General features: G+C 50.1%; 1 protein-coding gene across 1 annotated transcript in view; it reads left to right on the top strand.

Annotated features, from left to right (window-relative positions):
- SH3BP5 (SH3 domain binding protein 5) overlaps positions 1-24290 on the top strand; it is an 80404-nt gene that overhangs the window by 44096 nt on the left and 12018 nt on the right. Inside the window, exon 4 of the mRNA XM_079922120.1 lies at positions 22035-22199. Coding sequence (XP_079778246.1) covers positions 22035-22199 — 165 coding nt within the window. The remainder of the gene's footprint in view (positions 1-22034; positions 22200-24290) is intronic.

Consider the following 24290-nt stretch of genomic DNA (forward strand, 5'->3'; position numbering starts at 1 on the left):
GTGGTTTATCTATTTTGTTTATCTTCTCAAAGAACCAGCTTTTAGTTTTATTTATCTTTGCTATTGTTTCCTTCATTTCTTTTTCATTTATTTCTGATCTGATCTTTATGATTTATTTCCTTCTGCTAACTTTGGGGTTTTTTTGTTCTTCTTTCTCTAATTGCTTTAGGTGCAAGATTAGGTTGTTTATTCGAGATGTTTCCTGTTTCTTAAGGCAGGATTGTATTGCTATAAACTTCCCTCTTAGAACTGCTTTTGCTGCATCCCATAGGTTTTGGGTCATCGTGTCTCCATTGTCATTTGTTTCTAGGTATTTTTTAATTTTCTCTTTGATTTCTTCAGTGATCACTTCGTTATTAAGTAGTGTATTGTTTAGCCTCCATGTGTGTATTTTTTACAGATCTTTTCCTGTAATTGACATCTAGTCTCATAGCATTGTGGTCGGAAAAGATACTTGATACAATTTCAATTTTCTTAAATTTACCAAGGCTTGATTTGTGACCCAAGATATGATCTATCCTGGAGAATGTTCCATGAGCACTTGAGAAAAATGTGTATTCTATTGTTTATTGGATGGAATGTCCTATAAATATCAATTAAGTCCATCTTGTGTAATGTATCATTTAAAGCTTGTGTTTCCTTATTTATTTTCATTTTGGATGATCTGTTCATGGGTGAAAGTGGGGTGTTAAATTCCCCTAATATGAATGTGTTATTGTCGATTTCCCCTTTTTTGGCTGTGAGTATTTGCCTTATGTATTGAGGTGCTCCTATGTTGGGTGCATAAATATTTACAATTGTTATATCTTCTTGTTGGATCGATCCCTTGATCATTATGTAGTGTCCTTCTTTGTCTCTTCTAATAGTCTTTATTTTAAAGTCTATTTTGTCTGATATGAGAATTGCTACTCCAGCTATCTGTTGGTTTCCATTTGCATGGAATATCTTGTTCCATCCCCTCACTTTCAGTCTGTATGTGTCTCTAGGTCTGAAGTGGGTCTCTTGTAGACAGCATATATATGGGTCTTGTTTTTGTATCCATTCAGCCAGTCTTTGTCTTTTGGTGGGAGCATTTAACCCATTTACATTTAAGGTAATTATCGATAGGTATGTTCCTATTCCCAGTTTCTTAATTGTTTTGGGTTAGTTATCGTAGCTCTTTTCCTTCTCTTGTGTTTCTTGCCTAGAGAAGGTCCTTTAGCATTTGTTGTAAAGCTGGTTTCATGGTGCTGAACTCTCTCAGCTTTTGCTTGTCTGTAAAGGTTTTAATTTCTCCATCAAATCTGAATGAGATCTTTGCTGGGTAGAGTAATCTTGGTTGTAGGTTTTTCTCCTTCATCACTTTAAACATGTCCTGCCACTCCCTTCTGGCTTGCAGAGTTTCTGCTGAAAGATCAGCTGTTAACCTTATGGGGATTCCCTTGTGTGTTATTTGTTGTTTTTCTCTTGCTGCTTTTAATATGTTTTCTTTGTATTTAATTTTTGACAGGTTGATTAATATGTGTCTTGGCGTGTTTCTCCTTGGATTTATCCTGTATGGGACTCTCTGTGCCTCCTGACTTGCTTAACTATTTCCTTTCCCATATTAGGGAAGTTTTCAACTATAATCTTTTCAAATATTTTCTCAGTCCCTTTCTTTTTCTCTTCTTCTTCTGGAACCCCTATAATTCGAATGTTGGTGTGTTTAATGTTGTCGTAGAGGTCTCTGAGACTGTCCTCAGTTCTTTTCATTCTTTTTCCTTTATTCCGCTCTGCAGCAGTTATTTCCACTATTTTATCTTCCAGGTCACTTATCCATTCTTCTGCCTCAGTTATTCTGCTATTGATCCCATCTAGAGTATTTTTAATTTCATTTATTGTGTTGCTCATCGTTCCTTGTTTCATCTTTAGTTCTTCTAGGTCCTTGTTAAATGTTTCTTGCATTTTGTCTCTTCTATTTCCAAGATTTTGGATCATCTGTACTCTCATTATTCTTTATTCTTTTTCAGGTAGACTGCCTATTTCCTCTTCATTTGTTAAGTCTGGTGGGTTTTTATCTTGCTCCTTCATCTGCTGTGTGTTTTTCTGTCTTCTCATTTTGCTTATCTTACTGTGTTTGGGGTCTCCTTTTTGCAGGCTGCAGGTCCGTAGTTCCCGTTATTTTTGGTGTCTGTCCCCAGTGGCTAAAGTGGGTTCAGTGGGTTGTGTAGGCTTCCTGGTGGAGGGGAGTAGTGCTTGTGTTTTGGTGGATGAGGCTGGATCTTGTCTTTCTGGTGGGCAGGTCCACGTCTGGTGGTGTGTTTTGGGGTGTCTGTGGACTTATTATGATTTTAAGCAGCCTGTCTGCTAATGGGTGGGGTTGTGTTCCTGTCTTGCTAGTTCTTTGGCATAGGGTGTCCAGCACTGTAGCTTGCTGGTCATTGAGTGAAGCTGGGTGCTGGTGTTGAGATGGAGATCTCAGGGAGATTTTTGCCGTTTGATATTATGTGGAGCTGGGAGGTCTCTTGTGAACCTGTGTCCTGAGGTTGGCTCTCCCACCTCAGAGGCACAGCACTGACTCCTGGCTGCAGCACCAAGAGCCTTTCATCCACATGGCTCAGAATAAAAGGGAGAAAAAGTAGAAAGAAAGAATTAGTAGAAGTAGAAAGAAAGAGGAAGGAAGGAAGGAGGGAAGGAAGAAAGAAAAGAAAAGAGGATAAAATAAAGTAAGATAAAATAAAATAAAGTTATTAAAATAAAAAGTAATTATTAAGAAAAAAAATGTTTTTTTAAAGAGGAAAAAAAAATGGACGGATAGAACCCTAGGACAAATGGTGAAAGCAAAGCTATACAGACAAAATCTCACACAGAAGCATACACATACACTTTCACAAAAAGAGGAAAAGGGGAAAAAATAATAAATCTTGCTCTCAAAGTCCACCTCCTCAGTTTGGGATGATTCATTGTCTATTCATGTATTCCACAGTTGCAGGGTACATCAAGTTGATATTGGAGCTTTAATCCGCTGCTTCTGAGGCTGCTGGGAGAGATTTCCCTTTGTCTTCTTTGTTCTCACAGCTCCCAGGGGCTCAGCTTTGGATTTGCAGCCGCCTCTGCCAGTAGGTCGCTGGAGGGCGTCTGTTCTTTGCTCAGACAGGACGGGGTTAAAGGAACCGCTGATTCGGGGGCTCTGGCTCACTCAGGCCGCGGGGAGGGAGGGGTGCGGATGCGGGGCGAGCCTGCGGCGGCAGAGGCCAGCGTGACGTTGCACCAACCTGAGGCGCACTGTGCGTTCTCCCGGGGAGGTTGTCCCTGGATCCCGGGACCCTGGCAGTAGCGGGTTGCACAGGCTCCCCGGAAGAGGGGTGTGGATAGTGACCTGTGCTCGCACACAGGCTTCTTGGTGGCGGCAGCAGCAGCCTTAGCGTCTCATGCCCGTCTCTGGGGTCCGCACTGTTAGCCGCGGCTCGCACCCGTCTCTGCAGCTCCTTTAAGCAGTGCTCTTAATCCCCTCTCCTTGCGCACCAGGAAACAAAGGGGGAAGAAAAAGTCTCTTGCCTCTTCGGCAGGTCTAGACTTTACCCCGGACTCCCTCCCATCTAGCCGTGGTGCACTAACCCCCTGCAGGCTGTGTTTACACCGCCAACCCCAGTCCTCTCCCTGTGATCCGACCGAAGCCCGAGCCTCAGCTCCCAGACCCGCCCGCCCCGGCGGGTGAGCAGACAAGCCTCTCGGGCTGGTGAGTGCTGGTCGGCACCGATCCTCTGTGCGGGAACCTCTCCGCTTTACTCTCCGCACCCCTGTTGCTGTGCTCTCCTCCGCGGCTCCGAAGCTCCCCCCTCCGCCACCTGCAGTCTCTGCCCGCGAAGGGGCTTCCTAGTGTGTGGAAACCTTTCCTCCTTCACAGCTCCCTCCCACTGGTGCAGGTCCCGTCCCTATCCTTTTGTCTCTGTTTATTCTTTTTTCTTTTGCCCTACCCAGGTACGTGGGGAGTTTCTTGCCTTTTGGGAGGTCTGAGGTCTTCTGCCAGCGTTCAGTAGGTGTTCTGTAGGAGGTGTTCCACGTGTAGATGTATTTCTAGTGTATATTCCTGGAGGCTAGAAGTCAGGAATCAAGGTGCCATCAGGCTTGGTTTCTGGTGAGAGCTCACTTCCTGGATTGTAGATGGCCACCTTCTCTCTGAGTCCTCACGTGGCCTTTTTCCTAAAATCTTCTTATACTTCCTCACAGTGATAGACTGTGTTAAAGGTGCTCCTGTTCTGCTGAGAAGTGACAGGCGTTCACGTGGCGCAGGAGAGGAAGGGACAAGCTGTGCTGCTTAATTTTATGTGTCAACTTGGCGGGACCTCAGTGCCCAGATACATGGTCAAACCTTATTCTGAATGTTTCTGTGAGGGAGTTTACTGGATGAGATTCATATTTACTTCCGTGGGATTTGAGTAAGCAGATTGCCCTCCATGGTGTGGGTGGGCCTCACCCAATCAGCTGAAGGCCTGGCTACAGCGGAAGACTGCCCTCCCCCGAGCAAGAGGCAGTTATGCAGCAGAGGTCTGCGGACTTGACCTGCAGCATCAGCTCTGCTTTGGGTCTCCAGCCTGCTGGTCCACCTCGCAGATTTTGGACCTCCAGCCTCAAAAATAATCATATGGGCTAATTCCTTAATATAAATCTCTTTCTATACACAGATCTTCCTCAATTTATGATGGGATGACATCCTGATAAACCCATCATAAGTTGAAAATTTCATAGGTCAAAAATGCATTTGATACACGCAGCCTCCCAGACATCCCAGCTCAGCCCCGCCCACCTCACACGTTCTGAGGACACTCACATTAGCCTGCACGTGGGCAGAACCCTCTAACGCAAGGCCTAGTTTATAATAAAGGGTTGACTGTTTCATGGAGTTTATGGAATACTGCACTGAAAGGGAAGAACAGAATGGAGTGCGGGTCGGGATGGTTGTCAGTGTATCAGTTGTTCACCCCCGTGACTGGGGGCTGCAGCTGCCCTGCCCAGGATCAGAGAGAGGGTCGTACTGCATGCCAGTCCCCCAGGGAACGGTCCACCTTTGAAGTGTGGTTTCTACTGAATGCATATAGCTTTTGCACTGTCATAAAGTCAATAACTTAAAAGTTGAACCATCGTGAGTCAGGGACCGGCTGTGTATACACAGCCCACTGGTTCTATTTCTCCGGAGAACGCTGCCTGACACAGCACCTCTTCTGTCTCTGGTGACACGCCCAGGTCTGAGCAGAGCACACAAGGCTTTCACCTCCTCCTCCGCGTCTGCTCCTCTCGGTGCTGAGCCCCGCGTGCGCCCGCCTCCGCCGCTGCTCACAATTGCTGGCCGCATCGTGTTGTTTCAGTCACAACCTCTGGGTACGTCATGGGGTATTTTGCATCTGCGCACACTCTGTCCCCTTTGCCTGTGATGTTTTCCTCCCCAGACTGACTAGGTCTGTGAGGTTCGAAACAGTGGCCAGTAGCCACGCGTGGCTACTTAAATATAAATAATAAAATGAAATACAAGCAAAAGTTCAGCCCTTCGGTCTCACCAGCCACACTTAAGATGCTCACTGGGCACATGTGGCGGATGGTGGCTGTTTGGGGACAGTGCAGACAGAGGACATTTCCATTGTTGCAGAAAGTTCTACGGGAAGCTTTTGCCCTTTGCCTGATGACCTGATAAAATGAAGGCACAGGTCAGTGCACCTTCTTGAGACTCTTGCTGCAGGCCCCCTCCCGCTCTAAGCTTTCCTGCAGCTTTGCTTTGAGAACTGGATGAAAGTTGTGATGTCGTCCTCTGGGAACACACGAATGTGCACGGGGGTGTATACATCATAATCACAATTTCAAGGTGATCGTCAGCTCCCCTTAAGGGTGAATAACAAACCTACAGGACAGGTTTGTCCTGTGGGTTAATGACCATGGGCTAATAGTACATCACGCTTGCTGGTGTAACAGCTGACACTTATGTCCTGCTCGCGCACGCCTGTTCTGAGCACTTTGCATGTGTTAACTCACTTGCTCCTCAGATCAACCCCACAAGATGGCTTCTGTTGTCCACATTTTGCAGATGAAGGAACCAAGGCACCGAGAATTAAAGTGCTCACGGTCACTCAGCTAATGACCCAGGCAGCCCGAGTCCCGCGTCTGGGTTCCTAACCTTTCCAAAGAGGGCTGAGAACCCTGACCGCCTGCCCTGAATCTGAGCTCCTTGATGACAGAAATCGCTTCTTATCTTTCTGACCTTTGCAGAGCTTCATGACGCATGGTGCATGGTAGAAGTGAAATGATCGCTGGGTGGAAGGAGGGTGCTGGGACTGCCTAAGTTATACAGTGGCTTAAGGCAAAGTTGTCACCGCCCTGAGACCTTGGATTCTTCCCCTGGGTGTCTTTTCCTTTTTCTTTCTTCTTCCAATGGCTGTGGTTTGTTCCTGACCCCCTAGGGCCGGGAGAGGCCCCGAGTCCCTCAGACCTGCTTTGCTTGGCAATACCAGATGGAAAGCCAGCGGGTGCCCACATGGCCTCCCCAAGCCGGGGGCCCCGCTGCACCCTGGCCCTATCACAAGGCCATCCCTGTCTTTCTCAGAGCGCCCTAGCTGGCTTGAAGTGGCATGGGCTCTGAGGCCTGGGTGTGCTTGCTCCTGTGTCCTGTTGCAGTGACGGCTTGCTCTGGCCCTGGCTGGGGGCTGCTGGCTTTTCCATATACCGAGCTAGGCGGGAGGTGTGCTGTGCTTACTCTTATTTATATTAGGCCCTTGTTTTCATCTGTGTCCTCCTGACCTTGAGTTCTTTTGGGGTTCATCTTGCCGGTGGTAGTGAAAATTAAGCCAAGTCATGCTAACCCAGAGGCAGAAGATGAGTTGGAGGGGAGGGGGGTTGACCTTTCGGTGAATCAGTTGCTCCTCTGGCTGTGCTTCAGCGTCCCAGGCAACCCCTGGTGCCAGATGATCCAGGGCAGGCTGAAACCCGGAGAAGGTGGGAAGGGGGCAACCAAGGTCCCTGGCTGATGAAGGGCTTGGAACAGCTCCTGTTTCCAAGTCACTGCCCTGGTGGGGGGCACTCACAGATGTACAAAACATCACTGCGGGCTTCCCTGGTGGCGCAGTGGTTGAGAATCTGCCTGCCAATGCAGGGGACACGGGTTCGAGTCCTGGTCTGGGAAGATCCCACATGCCGCGGAGCAACTAGGCCCGTGAGTCACAACTACTGAGCCTGCACGTCTGGAGCCTGTGCTCCGCAACAAGAGAGGCCGCGACAGTGAGAGGCCCGCGCACCGCGATGAAGAGTGGCCCCCGCTCACTGCAACTGGAGAAAGCCCTCGCACAAAAATGAAGACCCAACACAGCCAAAAAATAAATAAATAAATAAAATTAAAAAAAAATGTTTGCTGAGTAAACTGCAAATAATTAAAAAAAACAAAAACAAACATCACTGCCTTCAAGGAGTTAGCAGTCTTGTCAAGAAGGCCAAGTGAAGGATAAAATAATTCGAGATACGTTGTCAGTATGTTCATATGTTGGACAGTTTTCAAAGTGTTAATAACATGGCAAACTGTTGAAATATAAGTATAGAAGTTTGGTCCTGTAAATTCAGAGGGTAAAATTTCACCTGGCAACAAATTTCCCGAAGACCCACTGTGACCTGGGTTATATATCAGTCAGCTTGGAGGAGGCGAGGTCGAGTAGAAGGGGAATTATTTAGATCTCAAGAGAATGACATTCACACCACACGATTTAGTGTATACCGTGAAGTCCTTATTCAGGTGAGTTTTCACATCACGTAAACGGGCACTTCGGAGGATACGTGCACCCAGAGAGATCAATGTCTCCATTGATCTGGAGCCACAGAAGGAGAAAATTACAAGGTGCATGTGGATGACTGACCACCAGGAAGTTGTTTGTGGCTTATCATTTGTACCCTAACTTGGTACCTAGATTAAACAGACTACACTATTAAAATAGGACATTTCTTAAACGTCTGCCATGTACTGGCCACTTGGCTAGGTTTTGGGAATTAAAAGTTCAGGAATGGGGCTTCCCTGGTGGTGCCGTGGTTGAGAGTCCGCCTGCCGATGCAGGGGACGTGGGTTCGTGCCCTGGTCCGGGAAGATCCCACATGCCGCGGAGCGGCTGGGCCCGTGAGCCATGGCCACTGAGCCTGCGCGTCCGGAGCCTGTGCTCCACAACGGGAGAGGCCACAACAGTGAGAAGCCCACGTACCACAAAAAAAAAAAAAAAAAGTTCAGGAATGGTCTCCCCGTCACTAGGGCTCCCCGGGTCACTGGATGATGCTCTGTAGAGAGATCATGGAAACTCCCTGTGAGCTTTTCTGCTGTGGCACCAACTCTGAGGGCCCTCAGCCCGGAGGACTGACCAGGTGTCTCTGGTCACCAGCATGTGTTGGGGTCCCAGGGGTTGAGTTGTCCTACTGTTCCCCCTCCTCCCTGTCTCCCTTCATGGCTCCCCTGTGGGTGTCTTCCAGCCCTCCAGGCCAAGAGTAGAAAGCTTTGTGAATCCTCTTCCCAACCATCCGTCTTTAGTTGCCAAGGAAGTTGTGTGAATGGAAGTCACTTTGGAATGGGCATGTCCCCTGCCCCCGTTAACAGCAGCCTCTTGGGTGTGAAGCCAGGCAGCTGTGTGATGGAGGCACCGGCTTGGGGGAGGCCAGTCCTGGCCAATGTCAGGAAGCTTTCCAATTGAGAAGCCCCTTTTGTGGATCCCAGACTGGCGGGGAAGGGGCCCTTGACAGATACTCCCGTTATATCTTCTGAGTATTTCTTACCTCAGAGGCAGGAGGAATGTTTTTTGACCCCATTTGTTTTAATAGTGTAGAGGCTGGAGATGCCTTTGGAGCCCATTCAGTCCTTGGTACAGAGCTGGGGGTGGGGAGGTTGGCCGGGACTTGTCCAGCTTTGGATGCTCTACAGAGAGAATGTCTTGGCCAGAGGGCTGGGCAAAGTGAATGTGCAGATGGCGTTGTAGAGACAGTTTGTCAAACTGAGGGTGGCCCGGTGGGTTCTGGGTTTCTCATCAGAGACATGGGTCTTGTCAGCCTCCCCGCTGGACAAGTGGAGTAATACGGGGCCTGTGTTGGTGCTTTTCCTTTTCTAGGGCACTGCGGTCATGGGACCTGGGTCCGAGCCTGGTCTGTCTCCCTCCCTCCCTCCCTCCCTCCCTCCCTCCCTCCCTTTCTTGTATAGTTGATTTACAATGTCATGTTAGTTTCAGGTGTACAGCATAGTGGTTCAGTGATACATATATCTGTGTATAGAGATATTCTTTTTGAGATTCTTTTCCCTTATAGGTTATTACAAGGTATTGAATATAGTTCCCTGTGCTATACAGTAGGTCCTTGTTGTGTATTTTATACGTAGTCTATATCTGTTAATCCCAAACTCCTAATTTGTCCCTCCCTCCCCCCTTTCCCCTTTGGTAACCATAAATTTGTTTTCTATGTCTATGTGTCTGTTTCTGTTTTGTAACTAAGTTCATTTGTATCATTTTTTAGATTCCACATGTAAGTGATATCATGGTATTTGTCTTTCTGTGTCTGGCTTACCTGACTTAGTATGATAATCTCTAGGTCCATCCATGTTGCTGCAAATGGTACTTCATTCCTTTTTATGGCTGAGTTATATTCCATTGCATATATATATATACCACATCTTCTTTATCCATTCATCTGTTGATGGACATTTAGGTTACTTCGGTCTCCTTTCTTTCTAGCCGTGTGACCTTGGATCAGTTCCTTAACCTCCGTTTCTTTGGGTTTCAAATGGGTACAGCAATACTTACCAACAGGGCTATAGGCTAGATTCCGTAGGTGAATACTGGTACAGCAGGAGTTGAATAAACACCCTTGACCTGGTTCCTTTTATCCTGTCGGCAGTAGAAGTGAGGTGCAGGGCAGGGCAGGGCTTACCCAGGTTTCTGCAGTTTGGTTTCTGCCCGCCTTGGAAGTGCTTTGTGCTGATAACATGCTTTGTCATTGTTAAGTGGGTGCCCTCCCCCCTCCCCCCATCTCTGCGAGGGAGGGTTTTAAATCACAGCAGAAGAGATCAAGACTAGAGATGAGAAATTCTGGACAGCCGGAGTGGTTTGCCCACTAACAGGATGGCGGGGGGGGGGCAGTGTTGGACGCCACCACATTTTTGGTAAGTTGCCCACGTGGGCAAGGTGGGTTTCGAAGGGTCAGGAGCCTTTCCGGTCTTGTAAACCTGTCTCAGGCTTGGCTAAAATTTGGGCTCTTTACCTCCCCTCATTGGCAATCCTACAGGCGTTTTATTTTATTTTTTAAATTTTTATTTATTTTATTTATTTAGCTTAAATTTTGCCTTCAGTGAGGAGCACCTTTGACAAAATACCTTTGGTTTCCCTAATCTTTCAGTGAGTAGCATATTCTTGCGTTTTGTGATTACGTGGCAGGTAAATAGCAAAAGTGATAACTGATGGACCAAAGCCTTCAGAAAACATTTCTTTACCACGTTTTATTATGGAATGTTTCAAGTGTGCACAGAAGTAGAGAGACTATCAGTGAACCCCAGGCACCCATCACCAGCAGCAACATCTTGCAGTCCTATGTTCCCCACTGTCCCCAGTTTTAATGGTATAGCTGTTCACAGATACCATATCACTTTACCCATAAATACTTAAGTGTTTATCTCTAACAGATAAGAACCTTTAAAAGATCACATTTTCACACCTAACAAAATGAATAACAGTTCTTTTTGTATCATCTCATGCCCAGTCCTTTTTCAGATTTCCCTGGCTGCTTGAACAATGTATTTTTCTTATGATCAGTTTAAAGCATTTGACTAGAAACAGCGGTTATATTTTGATTTGATAAATAGTGTGGGCCTCTCCTTTTCCCTCACGTGATGCCCTTACTCAACCCAGTGACATAATTTTGAGTGTGAGGAAAGAACTATGTGGTAGATAAATAGCAAAGTAACAGCTGATTAAGAAGTGCATCAAGAAGCAATTTTGTAAGCTTTTTATTACGGAATATTTCCAAATATATACAATAAAGATGACAGCAAAAGCAAATTAGCCCAGTGGTAAACTCACCTGCTGATGGACTGTTTGCACATGTCTAAGCCAGACGCTGCGTTCCAGACTGCGGCCTCAAAAATCCTGCTGTAATTACATGTCTTCTGTACTGGGAACCAGGCTCGCTGGGAGATAAGAGAGGCCTTGTCCTTTCACCTCCAGTCTGAGACATCCAGTGACTTGTTCAAGGTTGAAGACCCAAGAACAATGGTCATTGTTGGTGCTGGGAGTGTACCCTGGTGCTCTCAGTTCTTTGGACGCAGGACGGTGCCTCACAGCGGCCCAGCTGTGCCAGGCGATCAGTGCCAGTTCTGTGCAGGGCAGCGCTATGGTGTGTTTAGAACCGGGGGCCCTGGGATTGGAGAGCTGCAAGGGGGGTGTTTGTCCACGTGGTCCCGGTGGGCCTGCCTTCTGGAGAGCAGGCCCTGGAGATGTTGGCAGCTCCCTCACAATCCCCAGGTAGAGGGAGGGCTGTGCCCACAGAGGCAGAACGGGCTGAGGGCCAGCCAGCCACCTGGCTCCCCGCCGGAGAGAAAGGAGAGGAGTAGTAGGTGAGAGCAGGGACAGAGCTCTGCCAAGGCAGCTGCTGTCTTTGGGTGCGAGACTCTGGCTGTGGCTGAGCGGAGGGAGATGCCGTTACTCATCCTGGCATCCCGATTCTTCATCCACCTCTCGTCTCCCACGCTCCCTCTTCCCCATGGGAAGCCAGCAGCAGCTCATGAGCTGTGAAGGGCCGTCATGAGGCATAATTACAGAGCCCCGGGCTCTGCCCACGCAAAGCAGCCCCCTCCCCTCCCTCAAAACCTCGGGCCATGGTCGGGCACCCTGTTGTGCCCGGGGTCTGCGCTCTTTTCCAGGGAAGCTTCCCTGATGCGTGCGTGTGTCTTTCTGACCCCGAGACTTGGAGATGCTGTGCTTCCTGTGTCCTGGGAATGACCTGGGGGTGTGGGAGGGCGGTGGGGGTGGTTTGGGGACAAGGCAGAGATAGAAATAAAGGGGAGGATTTGCGGGGAGGAAGGTACAGCCCTGCTGAGTCTGGGGAACCCTCCACAGCAGAGAGGCCCGCCAAGTGAGCGCGTATTTGAGGAAGTTAGAGGTGGTATGTGACTTGGCCCTTTGAGCCGGCCAGTTTACTTCTTAGGCTCTTGATTTCGCTTCTGTAAAACAAAACGGTTGGTCTCCGTTGTTTCTGTCTCCTCGAGCCCAAAGACTGTGATTAGACCCCCGTGGGCCAGGGGTCTGGGCCTGGTGGTAGCTCCCGGCGTGCTGCTGGGTCACGAGGGCCTTGGCCTTGGGCACCGTCCCCTGCCTCAGGCTTGCCCTGGACCGACTCGTGCCAGCTTGGAGCCCAGCCACGTGAGCATGGGAGCAAGAGGGAGCCCGGGGGGTGGATGTGGAGGCACTTTTCTGGCTGGGGAGGGGGGCGCAGAGAGAGGCTTGGCATCTGTTGGGTCCCAGCAGCGGCAGCAAGCATTTGGTTTGGGGGCCCATGTGGGATGTGCCGTTCTCGGAGACCCCGCCACGCGTGGCTGGCAGGCTGGGTGAGCCACAGTGCTCGTGCAGGGGGAGCCGAGTGTGAAGGTCAGAGACGGCAGCGGCTGGCCAGCCCTGACCTGCTGACTTGGGCTAAGAACCCCATGCCCTCCCTCCTGCCAGCAGCTCTTGGCTGGACCGGGGACCGTCTGTAGTGAGGCAGATGGTGCCTACCTGAGGCCAAGGGACAAGAGGCAGGTGAGTGAAGCGGGAAGCCCCCGGGTGTGGTGTGGACGTGCGTGCTGGGCCCAGAGGTCAGGCACAGGCTGATGGCTCACACAGGAGACAAGCAAGGTGGGCTCCATCCCAGATGAACCTCCCCGAAGCCCCCAACCGAAACCCCTGAGTCACACCCAGCCCTGATCCCTCTGGGGCCCTGGATGACCAGGGGAAGTGGGAATTGTCCTGCCAGAAACTGGGTCATAGCACCCTATTGAGTGGCTGGGCCTTCCCCGCACCCAGGGTCTCACCACAGTGTGCCTCTAGGGTTCCTTTATGACAGGTTTTTAACTGTATGATTATTTATAAAAAAGAGCAGGAACAAAAATGCTGCTTTAAAAAAATTTTTTTATTTTATTGAAGTATAGTTGATTTACAGCGTTGTTAATTTCTGCTCTACAGCAAAATGATTCAGTTACACATACGTATACATTCTTTTTCATGCTCTTTTCCATTATGGTTTATCACAGGATATTGAATATACTTCCCTGTGCTATACGGTAGGACCTTGTTGTTTATCCATTCTACATGTAATAGTTTGCATCTGCTAACCCCAAACTCCCAATCCATCCCTCCCCCACCCTCCTCCTCCTAGGCAACCACAAGTCCGTTCTCTGTCAGTGAGTCTGTTTCTGTTTTGTAAATAAGTTTATTTGTGTCGTATTTTAGATTCCACATACAAGTGATATCACATGGTATTTGTCTTTCTCTTTCTGATGTACTTCACTTGATATGATAATCTCCAGGTCCATTCACATTGCTGCAAATGGCATTATTTCATTCTTTTTAATGGCTGAGTAATATTCCATTGAATATATGTACCACATCTTCTTTATCCATTCCTCTGTCAATGGACATTTAGGTTGTTCCATGTCTTGGCTATTGCAAACAGGGCTGCAATAAACATAGGGGTGCATGTGTCTTTTTGAATTACGGTTTTCTCTGGGTATATGCCCAGTAGTGGGATTGCCGGGTCATATGGTGCCTCTATTTTTAGTTTTTTGAGGAACCTCCATACTGTTCTCCATAATAGCTGCACCAGTTTATATTCCCACCGACAGTGTAGGAGGGTTCTCTTTTCTCCATACCCTCTCCAGAGTTTGTTATTTGTAGAGTTCTTAATGATGGCCATTCTGATTGGCGTGAGGTGGTGCCTCACGGTAGTTTTGATTTGCATTTCTCTGATAATTAGCAACGATGAGCATGAAGATGCTGTTTTGATGAACACAAACCAGAGATTGTGGATGGTAGCTGAGACCTTCCACCGGCCTTCATTCATGGTTGGCCAGTGTCTAGGCCAGCCTGTCCAGTAGAACTTCCTGTGATGCTGGAAATGTTCTGTGTCTGCACTGTCCAGTGTGGGACCACCAGTCACATGTGACTCTTGAGCCCTTGAAATATGACTGGTGCAACCAAGTAACTGAAAACCTAATTTATTTCATTGTAATGAAATGTAAACAGCCACCTGTGGCCAGTGGCTCCTGCATAAGACACTGCAGATCTAGAGAACAGTAAGTAGGTAATTGCAAATGAGAATCATTTTTTTCTTTACTTTTTATTATTGGAAATTTCACATATATACAAAGGAGTGTAGTGGAGCCCTATATACCCTTCACACAGCTTCTGTAATCACTAACCCATTGGCCAGTCTTGTTTGTCTTTACCTTCCTACACCCTGACCGCCCCAGCTCTCACTTCTGTATTATTTTGAAGCAGATAAAAGCTTTTTAATTTTTGTTTTCAAACAGCTCATCTTTAACCCCAGGACAGAGCAAAACTATGTGACCTTGATGTTTTCTCATCCCTTGGGACTCTTGACATTCTGATTTATTGATGAGCCTTCCACTAAACCAGCTGCAGGCCCTGTATGATGTCTCTTAAGACTGCTCACGGCTTCCTCGTATTTCTCTAATGAGAAATACGCACCATGGATCTTTCATGTAATTTGTAATATATATTGTTTAATATGTTTTATATTATACAGTTTAATATTAACTGATAACGCCTCAAACTGTACATGGTAACATTTGGGACTGATTAAAAATTGATGTCCTATATGTTCAACACATTTTTAGATCTGCAAAAAATTGGTCCAGGAAAATTGAGTTTGACAGAAATAACGGAAAACTCCATGGCATAGGCTGTATAATGAGTAAAGTTTGTGGATGAAACTACTCAATGGCTCAAATTGATTTGAAGTGGAAAAGAACTGATCCTAATGAAAATAATTTTGACTAAATATAAATGAAATAATTAGGAACACTGGATATGAAAAATAATCAAGGAACTAAATGGACTTCTTGGCATTCTCTCCAGAAAATGCTTCTGATTAAAATGTTTGTGTCCGGAACATCCTCAGGGTCAAGGTGGCGGATGCCCATCTCTGGCCATTCTTCCATTAACCTCAGACAGGCTTGAAAGGGCGTGGAAGGAGGAAGTTTTCAGAATTGAAAGTCGCAGACTCTGGCAACTTCCCATCCCTGGGATTGCTCGGAACACTGGCGGACAACGAGAGCTTGAGTGAAACTGAGAACACATGACCCGTCTCCCGCCCACTTTGATGTTCATCCTGATATCCCTCCCTCGCTGGGGATCTTTGATCTTCCTGAGATGGCTCGGAGAGGCATCTGTGGCTTTTCTTCATGAGCTTCTAGCTGGGGGATGGATTCTCCCAGGAGCACATGCAACAGTCACCGTAAAGGGGCAAGGACAAAATTGTATCTTTTTTTTTAAACAGGCAAGGACAGGGGGCTTCCCCCCAGCGGATGTCCAGTGCAGCAGGCACCTTGACCTCGTCCTGCTCTCCTGTGGGGTGGGGTCATCCCAGCCAGAGTACTCGGACCATAGAAGGCGGGCCTCCCTGTGGTGCTCTGAGGCCCATGGCCCCCGAAGGGCCGTTGCTGCCCTCACGCTCTGGACGGCCTCTGCTCTCCCCAGGCTGGTGACTTTCTGATCCTCTTCAGGAGGCAGTGGGGCACCCTATGTTCATTTCACGCCCAGGTGTCCCGGGGTTTCCGGAAGCCTCTTGTTGATCCGTGATTGTTCCCATCGAGCACTGGGAGGTGGGTGCAGATGGAGCCCATTGGTTCCTAAGTAAACCCAGAGAATCCCTTTGGGTGTCAAGTGCTAAAGGCGTTCATAGCGAATAGGGAAAGCCATCCAGAGGCCTCTGACCTGAATGGGAGTGTGGTTTGGATAGAAGAGAAATTGTGACTGCCCCATGCTCCCCTGGGAGTGGGGTCCAAGTTGTTGCCAAGAGCAGGTGAGGGAACAGGGTCGGGGTGCAGGAGAGGTCACGCTCAGAGAGCTTTCAGCATCAGCCTCTACAGACCCCACCATCTGCTCCCCGGCTCCTGACTGGGAAAGCGCTCAGCTCTTACACCGGGGATCCCACATCCCTTACCCCCCTCACTCGCACTCTGTGGAAGGGAAACGTGGTCTCCTTGGTGGCTGACATCTTTTCTCCCTGCAAACCCCCTACCCGTCCCCATCTATTTAGCAGTGGCCAGTGTGGCCCTGTGATTAGGGAGGAGAAGTAAGAGGGACCTCTCTTGGGCTTCCCTGGTGGCACAGTGGTTAAGAATCCTCCTGCCAATGCAGGAGACATGGGTTCGAGCCCTGGTCTGGGAAGATCCCACATGCCGCGGAGCAACTAAGCCTGTGCGCCACAACTACTGAGCCTACGCTGTAGAACCCACGAGCCACAACTACTGAGCCCGTGAAGCCCGCGTACCTAGAGCCCGTACTCTGCAACGAGAGAAGCCACCGCAATGAGAAGCCCGCGCACCACAACGAAGAGCAGCCCCCACTCGCTGCAACTAGAAAAACCCTGCACGCAGCAACAAAGACCCAATTCAGCCCAAAATAAATAAATATAAATAAACAAACAAATAAGTAAGAAAAAAAAAGGGCTTCTCTGGTGGCGCAGTGGTTGAGTGTCCGCCTGCCGATGCAGGGGACACAGGTTCGTGCCCCGGTCCAGGAAGGTCCCACGTGCCGCGGAGTGGCTAGGCCCGTGAACCGTGGCCGCTGAGCCTGCGCGTCCGGGGCCTGTGCTCCGCAACGGGAGAGGCCACAACAGTGAGAGGCTCACTTGACCAGCACCTCTTGGTCAGAAGTGTGTAGCCCAGTGGGTGGTATTTGGTAGAAGCTTAGCAGGGAGGCACTGGGTCAGGGTTTTAATCTGGACCCACTCTTGCTATCTGTGTAACCTTGGGCAACTTCTTTAACCTTTCTGACCTTGGTCTCCTTTCTAAAGTAGGGATGACACTTGGACGACCTCACAGGGTAATTACGAGATCTAAATGAGATGTGTCCCAGAACGCCTTATTATGTATTAGAATAAATGCTCCAACAGTAGCTGCTATGATTTTCTTTGTAATCATCTAAATCCACACTTAGGGTTTGTTAGGAGTCAGGTACTGGGTTAGTCTCGTCTTGCAGGCTTTCTGCGTGATCTGGAGCTACCCCTAGCTAGAGCATGGCTTTGGGCAGCCGAGTGACACAACCCCTACTCTTTTTCAGTTTCTGCAGCTCACTGGCTGGTGTGAATCCCAGGTAGGGGTGCAGTCCTGCACAGTTTGAGCCGCTATCTGGTCTTTGGTCCCTCAACAGCTCCTCTGGCTGTGTAGTATTTATGGGTAGACTGTCCACTTGCCCCACGATCATGTCATTGGCAATGTTACCCAGTTTGCAGGCGCCTTGTTGTAGAGCAGAAATAGCCCCACCAAGGGTTGGGGGCTCTGGTTTCCTGGCTCTGGCCAGCTACCAAGTAGCTGTGTGATATTTAACAGGTGGCCTTGCTTCTCTGGGCCCTCCTTTGAAAAATGAGCGTTGAACTGGATGGCCTGCAAACCTCCTTCCACTTTCTACTTCTGTTGCAACCAGTGCAAACATCCGGGTGCTTTTGTTCCTTCCTGAGGCCGATTGTGGGCTGGCGTGGAGTGGAGCGAAGGCCATGGCCATGGCCTCGACAGTGGCCGGCCTCTCCACCCTCTCCCCCTTTGCTGATGACACCGTGGGAACCCACTTATCAAATCCATTCACAAGCAGCCTTTTAACACTCTCCCCATAGCGCTGTTTCCGTGAAAGCCATTAGTGTTCACGAGTCATGAAGATATTTCACCTTTTTCCTGTGTTGCATTGTACAGCGCCAGCCTGGTTCTGCTAACATCTCGTCCTCAGCGCTGTGTCGGGCAGGCCTCAGCTCTCTGGTTTGCTAACTGGGTTTCCCTGCCGTGCGTGAGCCCCGCTGGGCCGTATGCGCACTTGGGGAGCCCGGGAGTGTAGTGCCCTTATTCAGATAATGTATTAATACCAGGTCCTGGGTCCTTTGTTGGAGTTTGAAGGTAAAACCTAGTTGGCTGGGCTAAAAATTTCTAGGTATCATCTTTCATGTGATGGTGAGAGCCAGATACAGCCTGCTCTTTTCTTGGACTCTAAGTTGGCTTCTGATTTTCGAGGTCACGTGTTCCTGTTAGGGGGCTGGGAAGTAGTCTCTGAGTTAAGCCTCCTCAGTTAGACATGGGTGTGAGCTCTTGGATGCCTCCTGTGCTCCATGGTGCCTGGTGCCTGACACCCTCTGCTTCGAGAACTCTTCCCTAAGAAACCTTGGACTAATCACTCTCTCTTTCCAACATTCCCATGTGCTTTACACCGGTCACTTGTCACTGTCTGTGTTGAATTGGAGTTTGTAATGAACGTGTCTGTTTACCTGACTGAGTTGGAACCCTTTATGTTGGTGTGAACCCCTCCTCCCCAGAACTCAGCGCCCAGGAGATGCCTCATCAATGTCCAGCGGCTCGTGTCCTGCTGGGGGTGGGCGATGGCATGCTCCCCTCCCCACATTGTGTGCACCCGCCTGGTCCTTCCTTGTGTGTGTGGGTTTAGAAAATGTTTTATGAAATGCCTTACAAACAGGCCATGTGCTTTGGGGTTCTTTAGGAAGCCCCAAAGTTGTTTCCTTGGGCTTAACAGTTATAAACTAGGCTCTGAGCAGCCTGAAAGAAGTTGAGGGAGATCTGACCAGGCTATGCGGGCTGCTATAATCACATCTGTCAGGTTTACAGAATAGCCCAGCTGTGTGGAGGGGAAGATGTGTTATCATTTAGGTTTAGATTTGGCGGAACATAACAGAAAACCCCCAAATAACACTGGCTTGAATATGAGACTTTATTTTCTCTGTCATGTAAAAAGTCAGTTCAGGGCAGGGACCTAATTTACTGTTCCTTCATCCTTAAGAGAGTTGCCTCATGATCCAAAAAGGCTGTTGAAGCACCAGCTGTCATATTAATATCACAGATGGAAAGACAAAGGAGCTCTCCTGAAAGTCTCGCTCAGTATCTATTTATATCTCGTTAGCTAAAAGTTAGTAAGAGGAGTACTAGCTAAAAGTTAGCAACAAGGTTAGTAACAGGGGTACAAGCCTCACTCAATATCTATTTACATCTCATTAGCTAAAAGTTAGTGACAGCTGGGAAGTAGGTTTTAGCTGGGACATTGCCTCACCTGGAGACATGGGGGCTCTATTTCCCAGAGAGATGCAGTGAATAGACAGTGAGTACAGAACACGTGTCCAGCACTTACTTGAATGAATGAATGAGTGAGGGGATAAGTGATGGAGAGATGCCATCTGGGTTAAATGTATACCACACCCTCATATTAGCAGGATCCACAATATGACAAGGAAAGCACATTTCTGATACCACAAGAGGGACAGAGCCTTGAGGAAACTTCAGAAACTCCCCAGGGACTCAAAAGAGAGCATGTTCTACAGGGCACTTCAGATGGGCATCCTCTTTTCCCTCTTTGTAGGGATCTGGTTCCCCTGTTTGGAACACAGCAGATGCATAGCAGCGGGTCAGGAGGGGCTGGGTCTGGGTCACGGCAGCCACATTTCAGAAGGTTCCCATGAGGGCATCTGTTTTTGGCTTGTCTGAAGAAAGCTTCATTACTCAAGCAGGGAGACGTGGCTGAATTGAAATACTAAAATTTCCTTAAACACAGATCCCTTCTTAGAAAATGTTAGAATCCTGTGGGGTTAATTATGGTCTGATGGTCCTGGTTTGAAGCCTCTAGGTGGTCTGTGGTTCAGCATGGGGCGGCTTCTCAGTGCCAGGTGCCCTCCAGCACGTCTGGGCAGGTGGAGGGCCCCCGAGGGCTGTCCTCACACGGGAGAAGCACGGTGGACCTGGAGCTCGGGCTCTGGAGCAGTGAGTGTGCTGCTGACAGCAGGTGGTGCTGTCTTCTCAGTGGTTTGTCCTAGAGGGCGGCCCCTGGTCCCCACTGTGTCCCTGAGGCACACCTGTGTGGTCCCAGGGCCACACAGTGGGTCTGCAGCAGGCAGGTCCCCTGGTGGAAGCTTTAGCCTGGCATTCATTCACAGCCTCTGTTCTTGACTCCCTTTTTTTTTTTTTTTTTTTTTTTTTTGCAGTACGCGGGCCTCTCACCGTTGTGGCCTCTCCCGTTGAGGAGCACAGGCTCCAGGCGCGCAGGCTCAGCGGCCATGGCTCACAGGCCCAGCTGCTCCGCAGCATGTGGGATCTTCCTGGACCAGGGCACGAATCCGTGCCACCAGGGAAGCCCTTGGCTCCCTTTTGAAACCTTGATGGGAGCCTTTGTCAAGCCTCCTACAGACACTGTTTCATAACTCCTCTTCCTCCAGGCCCCCCACCAACCCGCATTTTCAGATCATCCCCATCTCCAGCCCTCAGTTCGGGATCATCCTCATTTAAGAAGCCGTCCTGGATTCCCTCCATGGGAAGAAATTTCTCCTTCGTGTCCCCTCCCTCTGGTACTTCTGAATGTCCACTCCCTCCCCAGTTCAGCTCCCTGACCAGGTAGTTGTTGCCTGAGGGTCGGGTCGGGTGTGACCCGCAGTTACAGGATCAAAAAGATGGAGGGGGCGCCGAGAGGTCACAGAGCTGTCCCTCACCCTGGGGGCTGATGGACTCCAAGTCTGATTTTGTTCCTCTCAACTGCCTTTGAAAAGTGTCCTTGGCCTGTGGTATCTGAAGACTTCCTCTCAGTCACGTGAGACTCACTCGGGGGGAATGGGTGTGGGCCCAGATGTTCCACCCACCTCCTGGGTCCCAGGGACTGCCTCCGGGGTGTGCCCCAGTTTATGCAACTGACTGAGGGATCCGGTTAGCGAGGGGTGAGTGGGAGGCTGCAGCGGCCCAGCATCTGGCAGTGGCTAGCCTGAACCCTGGCGGGGAGTTCAAGGTGGGCCTGCTGAGAGCAGTGACAAGGATTTGCTGCAAATTTCTGGTGCAACCTCATGGCCCACTCCTGGGGGATGCGTTTCTACTGAATGGAAACAACGGAATGCGAGTCAACTATGTGACTTACAATTTTCTAGTCCCAGTAAAAGATTTAAAAATAGCAGGTGGAATTAGTTTTAAATAATATATTTTAACCCCTTAGGTACAAAATATTGTCATTTCATCATGTAATCAACCTGGTCATTATAAAGGAGATCGCTGTTCTCTTTTTGTTCTAAGACTTTAAAATGTGGGGTGTTTTACACTCAGTTTGGATCAGTGATGTTTCATGTTCCCGATAGTCCAGGCTAACGGGGCTCTGCTGCCGCTTCTGTTGATTCTCCCACTTGAAGTTCCCTGAAAGCAGGGACAGCATCGTGACGATCAGGGCCTTCCCCCCACCCATCGCAGGTGTCGGCGCGTGTGATTTGAGTGGGGGCCTGTCCCGCAGGGTCACCGGCACGGGGAGGCTGGGCCTCGGAGCGGCTGGAGTCTGGTCCAGCCGCGTGAGCTCAGGGACGGCCCTGGCCTGTGGAAGCCACGGTTCCCACTCAGAATGACGCTGTTGGACAGTAATCTCCGGGGCTTTTCTGATTCTCACGTGCTGTGAGCTGAACCATGTGTCTGGGCAGGGGTGCTGCTGCAGACACTGATACCCTTGGCCTCATTAGCAAATGAGATCATCTCTTTGAAGGGCCACTGTTGACACTGTACCCAGCACAGATGGGCCAGTTCGCTGCCTCTAACTCTGACCCAGAGCCTGCGTGTTTATCTGGTATGTTGGGTCCCGGGCTGTGAAGACCCTCCACTCCCCCATCCAGCATCTACACAGACCTGCAGGTGCCCGGCCTGTTCCCAGGCTGCCCAGGCAGAGAAGGACAGGTCTCGCCCAGGCAGAGAAGGACAGGACTCGTCCAGGCCCTCGGGACGCCCACCTTCTGGAGGGTGTGATGAGCCAGCGGGAGCCCCTGCTGTGTCCGAGGCCTCATGAGGTTTCTCTCTCGCGCAGGCGCAGCTGGAAGCTCAGAGAGCCACGCAGGACTTCCAGAGGGCCACCGAGGTGCTCCGCGCCGCCAAGGAGACCATCTCCCTGGCCGAGCAGCGGCTGCTGGAGGATGACAAGCGGCAGTTTGACTCGGCCTGGCAGGAGATGCTGAACCACGCCACCCAGAGGGTATGAATCTCAGCGGAACGTTTCCGTGGAACCAGGGCCGGGCTGGGCTTACGCCCGGGTGCGCGCCTCTGCCTTGAGCCTGCCTGTGGGCCGGGGTAGGGAGCGGGGCATGCGTCTGCGTGTGGGCGTGGGGTGGGGAGAGGGGCTGGGCTTGCGTCCGCCTTGGGATCCTGTGGCCTCGGGGTGCAGGTGCCCATCAGACCCAGACTCCCCGCTGGTTTCCCCGAGCAGAGGAAGCAGACCCCCAGGCATGTTGTGCATCACAGGCGGTCATCTCCATGGGGTCTCTGTGGGCCTGGGACTGAGCCGTACTCTACGATGACAGTCACCCGGTGACAGGCGTACCTGCCCCTTCCCTGTCGTTTGAGGTTTGTCTGGTTCAGATCACCTCTGACGGTCCTGACTGGATGGGGCTTTCCCGAGGGACCCGATCGTTCTCCAGAGTCCCCTCCCTCTGAGTCCCAGGGGACTGGCTGGGTTTGGAGCCTGGGGTGGAGGACCTTGATTACTTGCGGAGCCTGGACTCAGGGGTGGGTGCCAGTTGGTGAGAAGCGAGGGCCATGGCAGATGAGGCCAGAATACAGGGGGTGCGCAGGCTGGCCTTCGGGCTGGGCTGGGGTCTGGGGAACCAGTGTATGCACAGAAAGTGGGCTTTGACTCCTAGGTTTGGTGCCATCATTGTTTGGCCCTTTACCAGCTCCCACGATCTGCCCTCTGGCCATATTGCTGAGAATCGGACGTGGTGGGTATAGCTGGACTTGTCACCTCTTTCCTCCCCTCCTCCAGCTGGTTTGCTGTGGGGAGGTGGGTGAGGCCTTGGATGAAGGGTGATGTAGGGGGTGGGAGCTAGTCTGGATTCCCTGAGAGGCCGCCTGCGGGGCTGGAAGAGAACCTTTTCAATGTCACCTGCCATGGTGGCTCAAGTCCTGGGGGACCTGATAATTAAAGATGGCCTTGTGCTTCCTTAAATGGAATGCCTGGCACACAAACGGCTTGGACTTGGTGTCAAATGCGGGTCGACTCTGTAGCACCTCCCCTGAACCCCGGGCTCCCGGCTGGGCTTGTGTGGCCTGGGGCCTCCTGCCACCTAGTGAACACGATGTTGGGAGAGCCAAACACAGCTTTCCTGGGTCCACTGGGGAAACGCCAAAGGGGAGGTTGGAAATCTTGGAAGTTTACAAGCCACAGCCTGACAGAATGAAAAGGACAAGAAAAAAAAAAAAAATTAGAGTAGCTCCTTGCAAGAAATTAGCTGAAGGCCTGCCTTTCTTTCCTGCCCTTCGTCCACCCCAAACAAGACCCAAATCAGGCTAGTCAGAATCATTCAGAAATCACTTAATCTGTCCTTTAAAAATGAACAAAATGGGTTTCTGCTTTTTTTTTTTTTTCCTTCTACTCTTTAAGTCCTGGGACCATAAGTGGATGGTGAGTGGCAGTCCGGGAGAGGCGTCCTCAAGACCTCCACATCCCATGACTCCGGAAGCACCATTCACACCAGTCTTTGGGAATGGCACTTCTTGGGGTTGTGCAGTGTGCAACTTGTGGGGCTGTACCAAACGGCCCTGGACCTCCTGACATCGCATGGGGCCCCTGAGGTCCCGGGGAGGGTCATCTGATGTGTGCTGTCACTGAGGTCACTGAAGGTTTCTTGGTCATGGGGGTGTAACGCCTGCAGCTGAGCAGATTTTCTGGGTCACAGGCCAGGATTTCCACCCTGGGGCTGCCGTTCCTCTTCCCTAGATTCCTCCCCAGTTTTATGGGCCTCAGATGCTGCTCCTTGACCTGCTGATGGGGAAAAGCAGAATTGGAAACTGACACTAGCAAGAGACAGAGCCCTTGGCAGAGCTGTCCTCGACCATGTCCCCGTGTCACTGAGAAATCCAACCTGGAGGGGGCACACTCCAGGGATGTGACGGATGGTACAGACGCTCACGTGTGGCTTTGCTGTGAGCCGCGCTCTGACTGAGCATGCTCCCGGGGCCACGCGGGCCTGGCACGCTCGGCTTCCTGAGCGCTGCTGGACAAAGACAGTGAACGGCCTGGAATATGTCCCCGACCTTGGCTGACTTCTAGATCCTCCAGGAAGCCTGT

Source organism: Stenella coeruleoalba (assembly GCF_951394435.1).
Source record: "Stenella coeruleoalba genome assembly, chromosome: 5".
Taxonomy (NCBI): domain Eukaryota; kingdom Metazoa; phylum Chordata; class Mammalia; order Artiodactyla; family Delphinidae; genus Stenella; species Stenella coeruleoalba.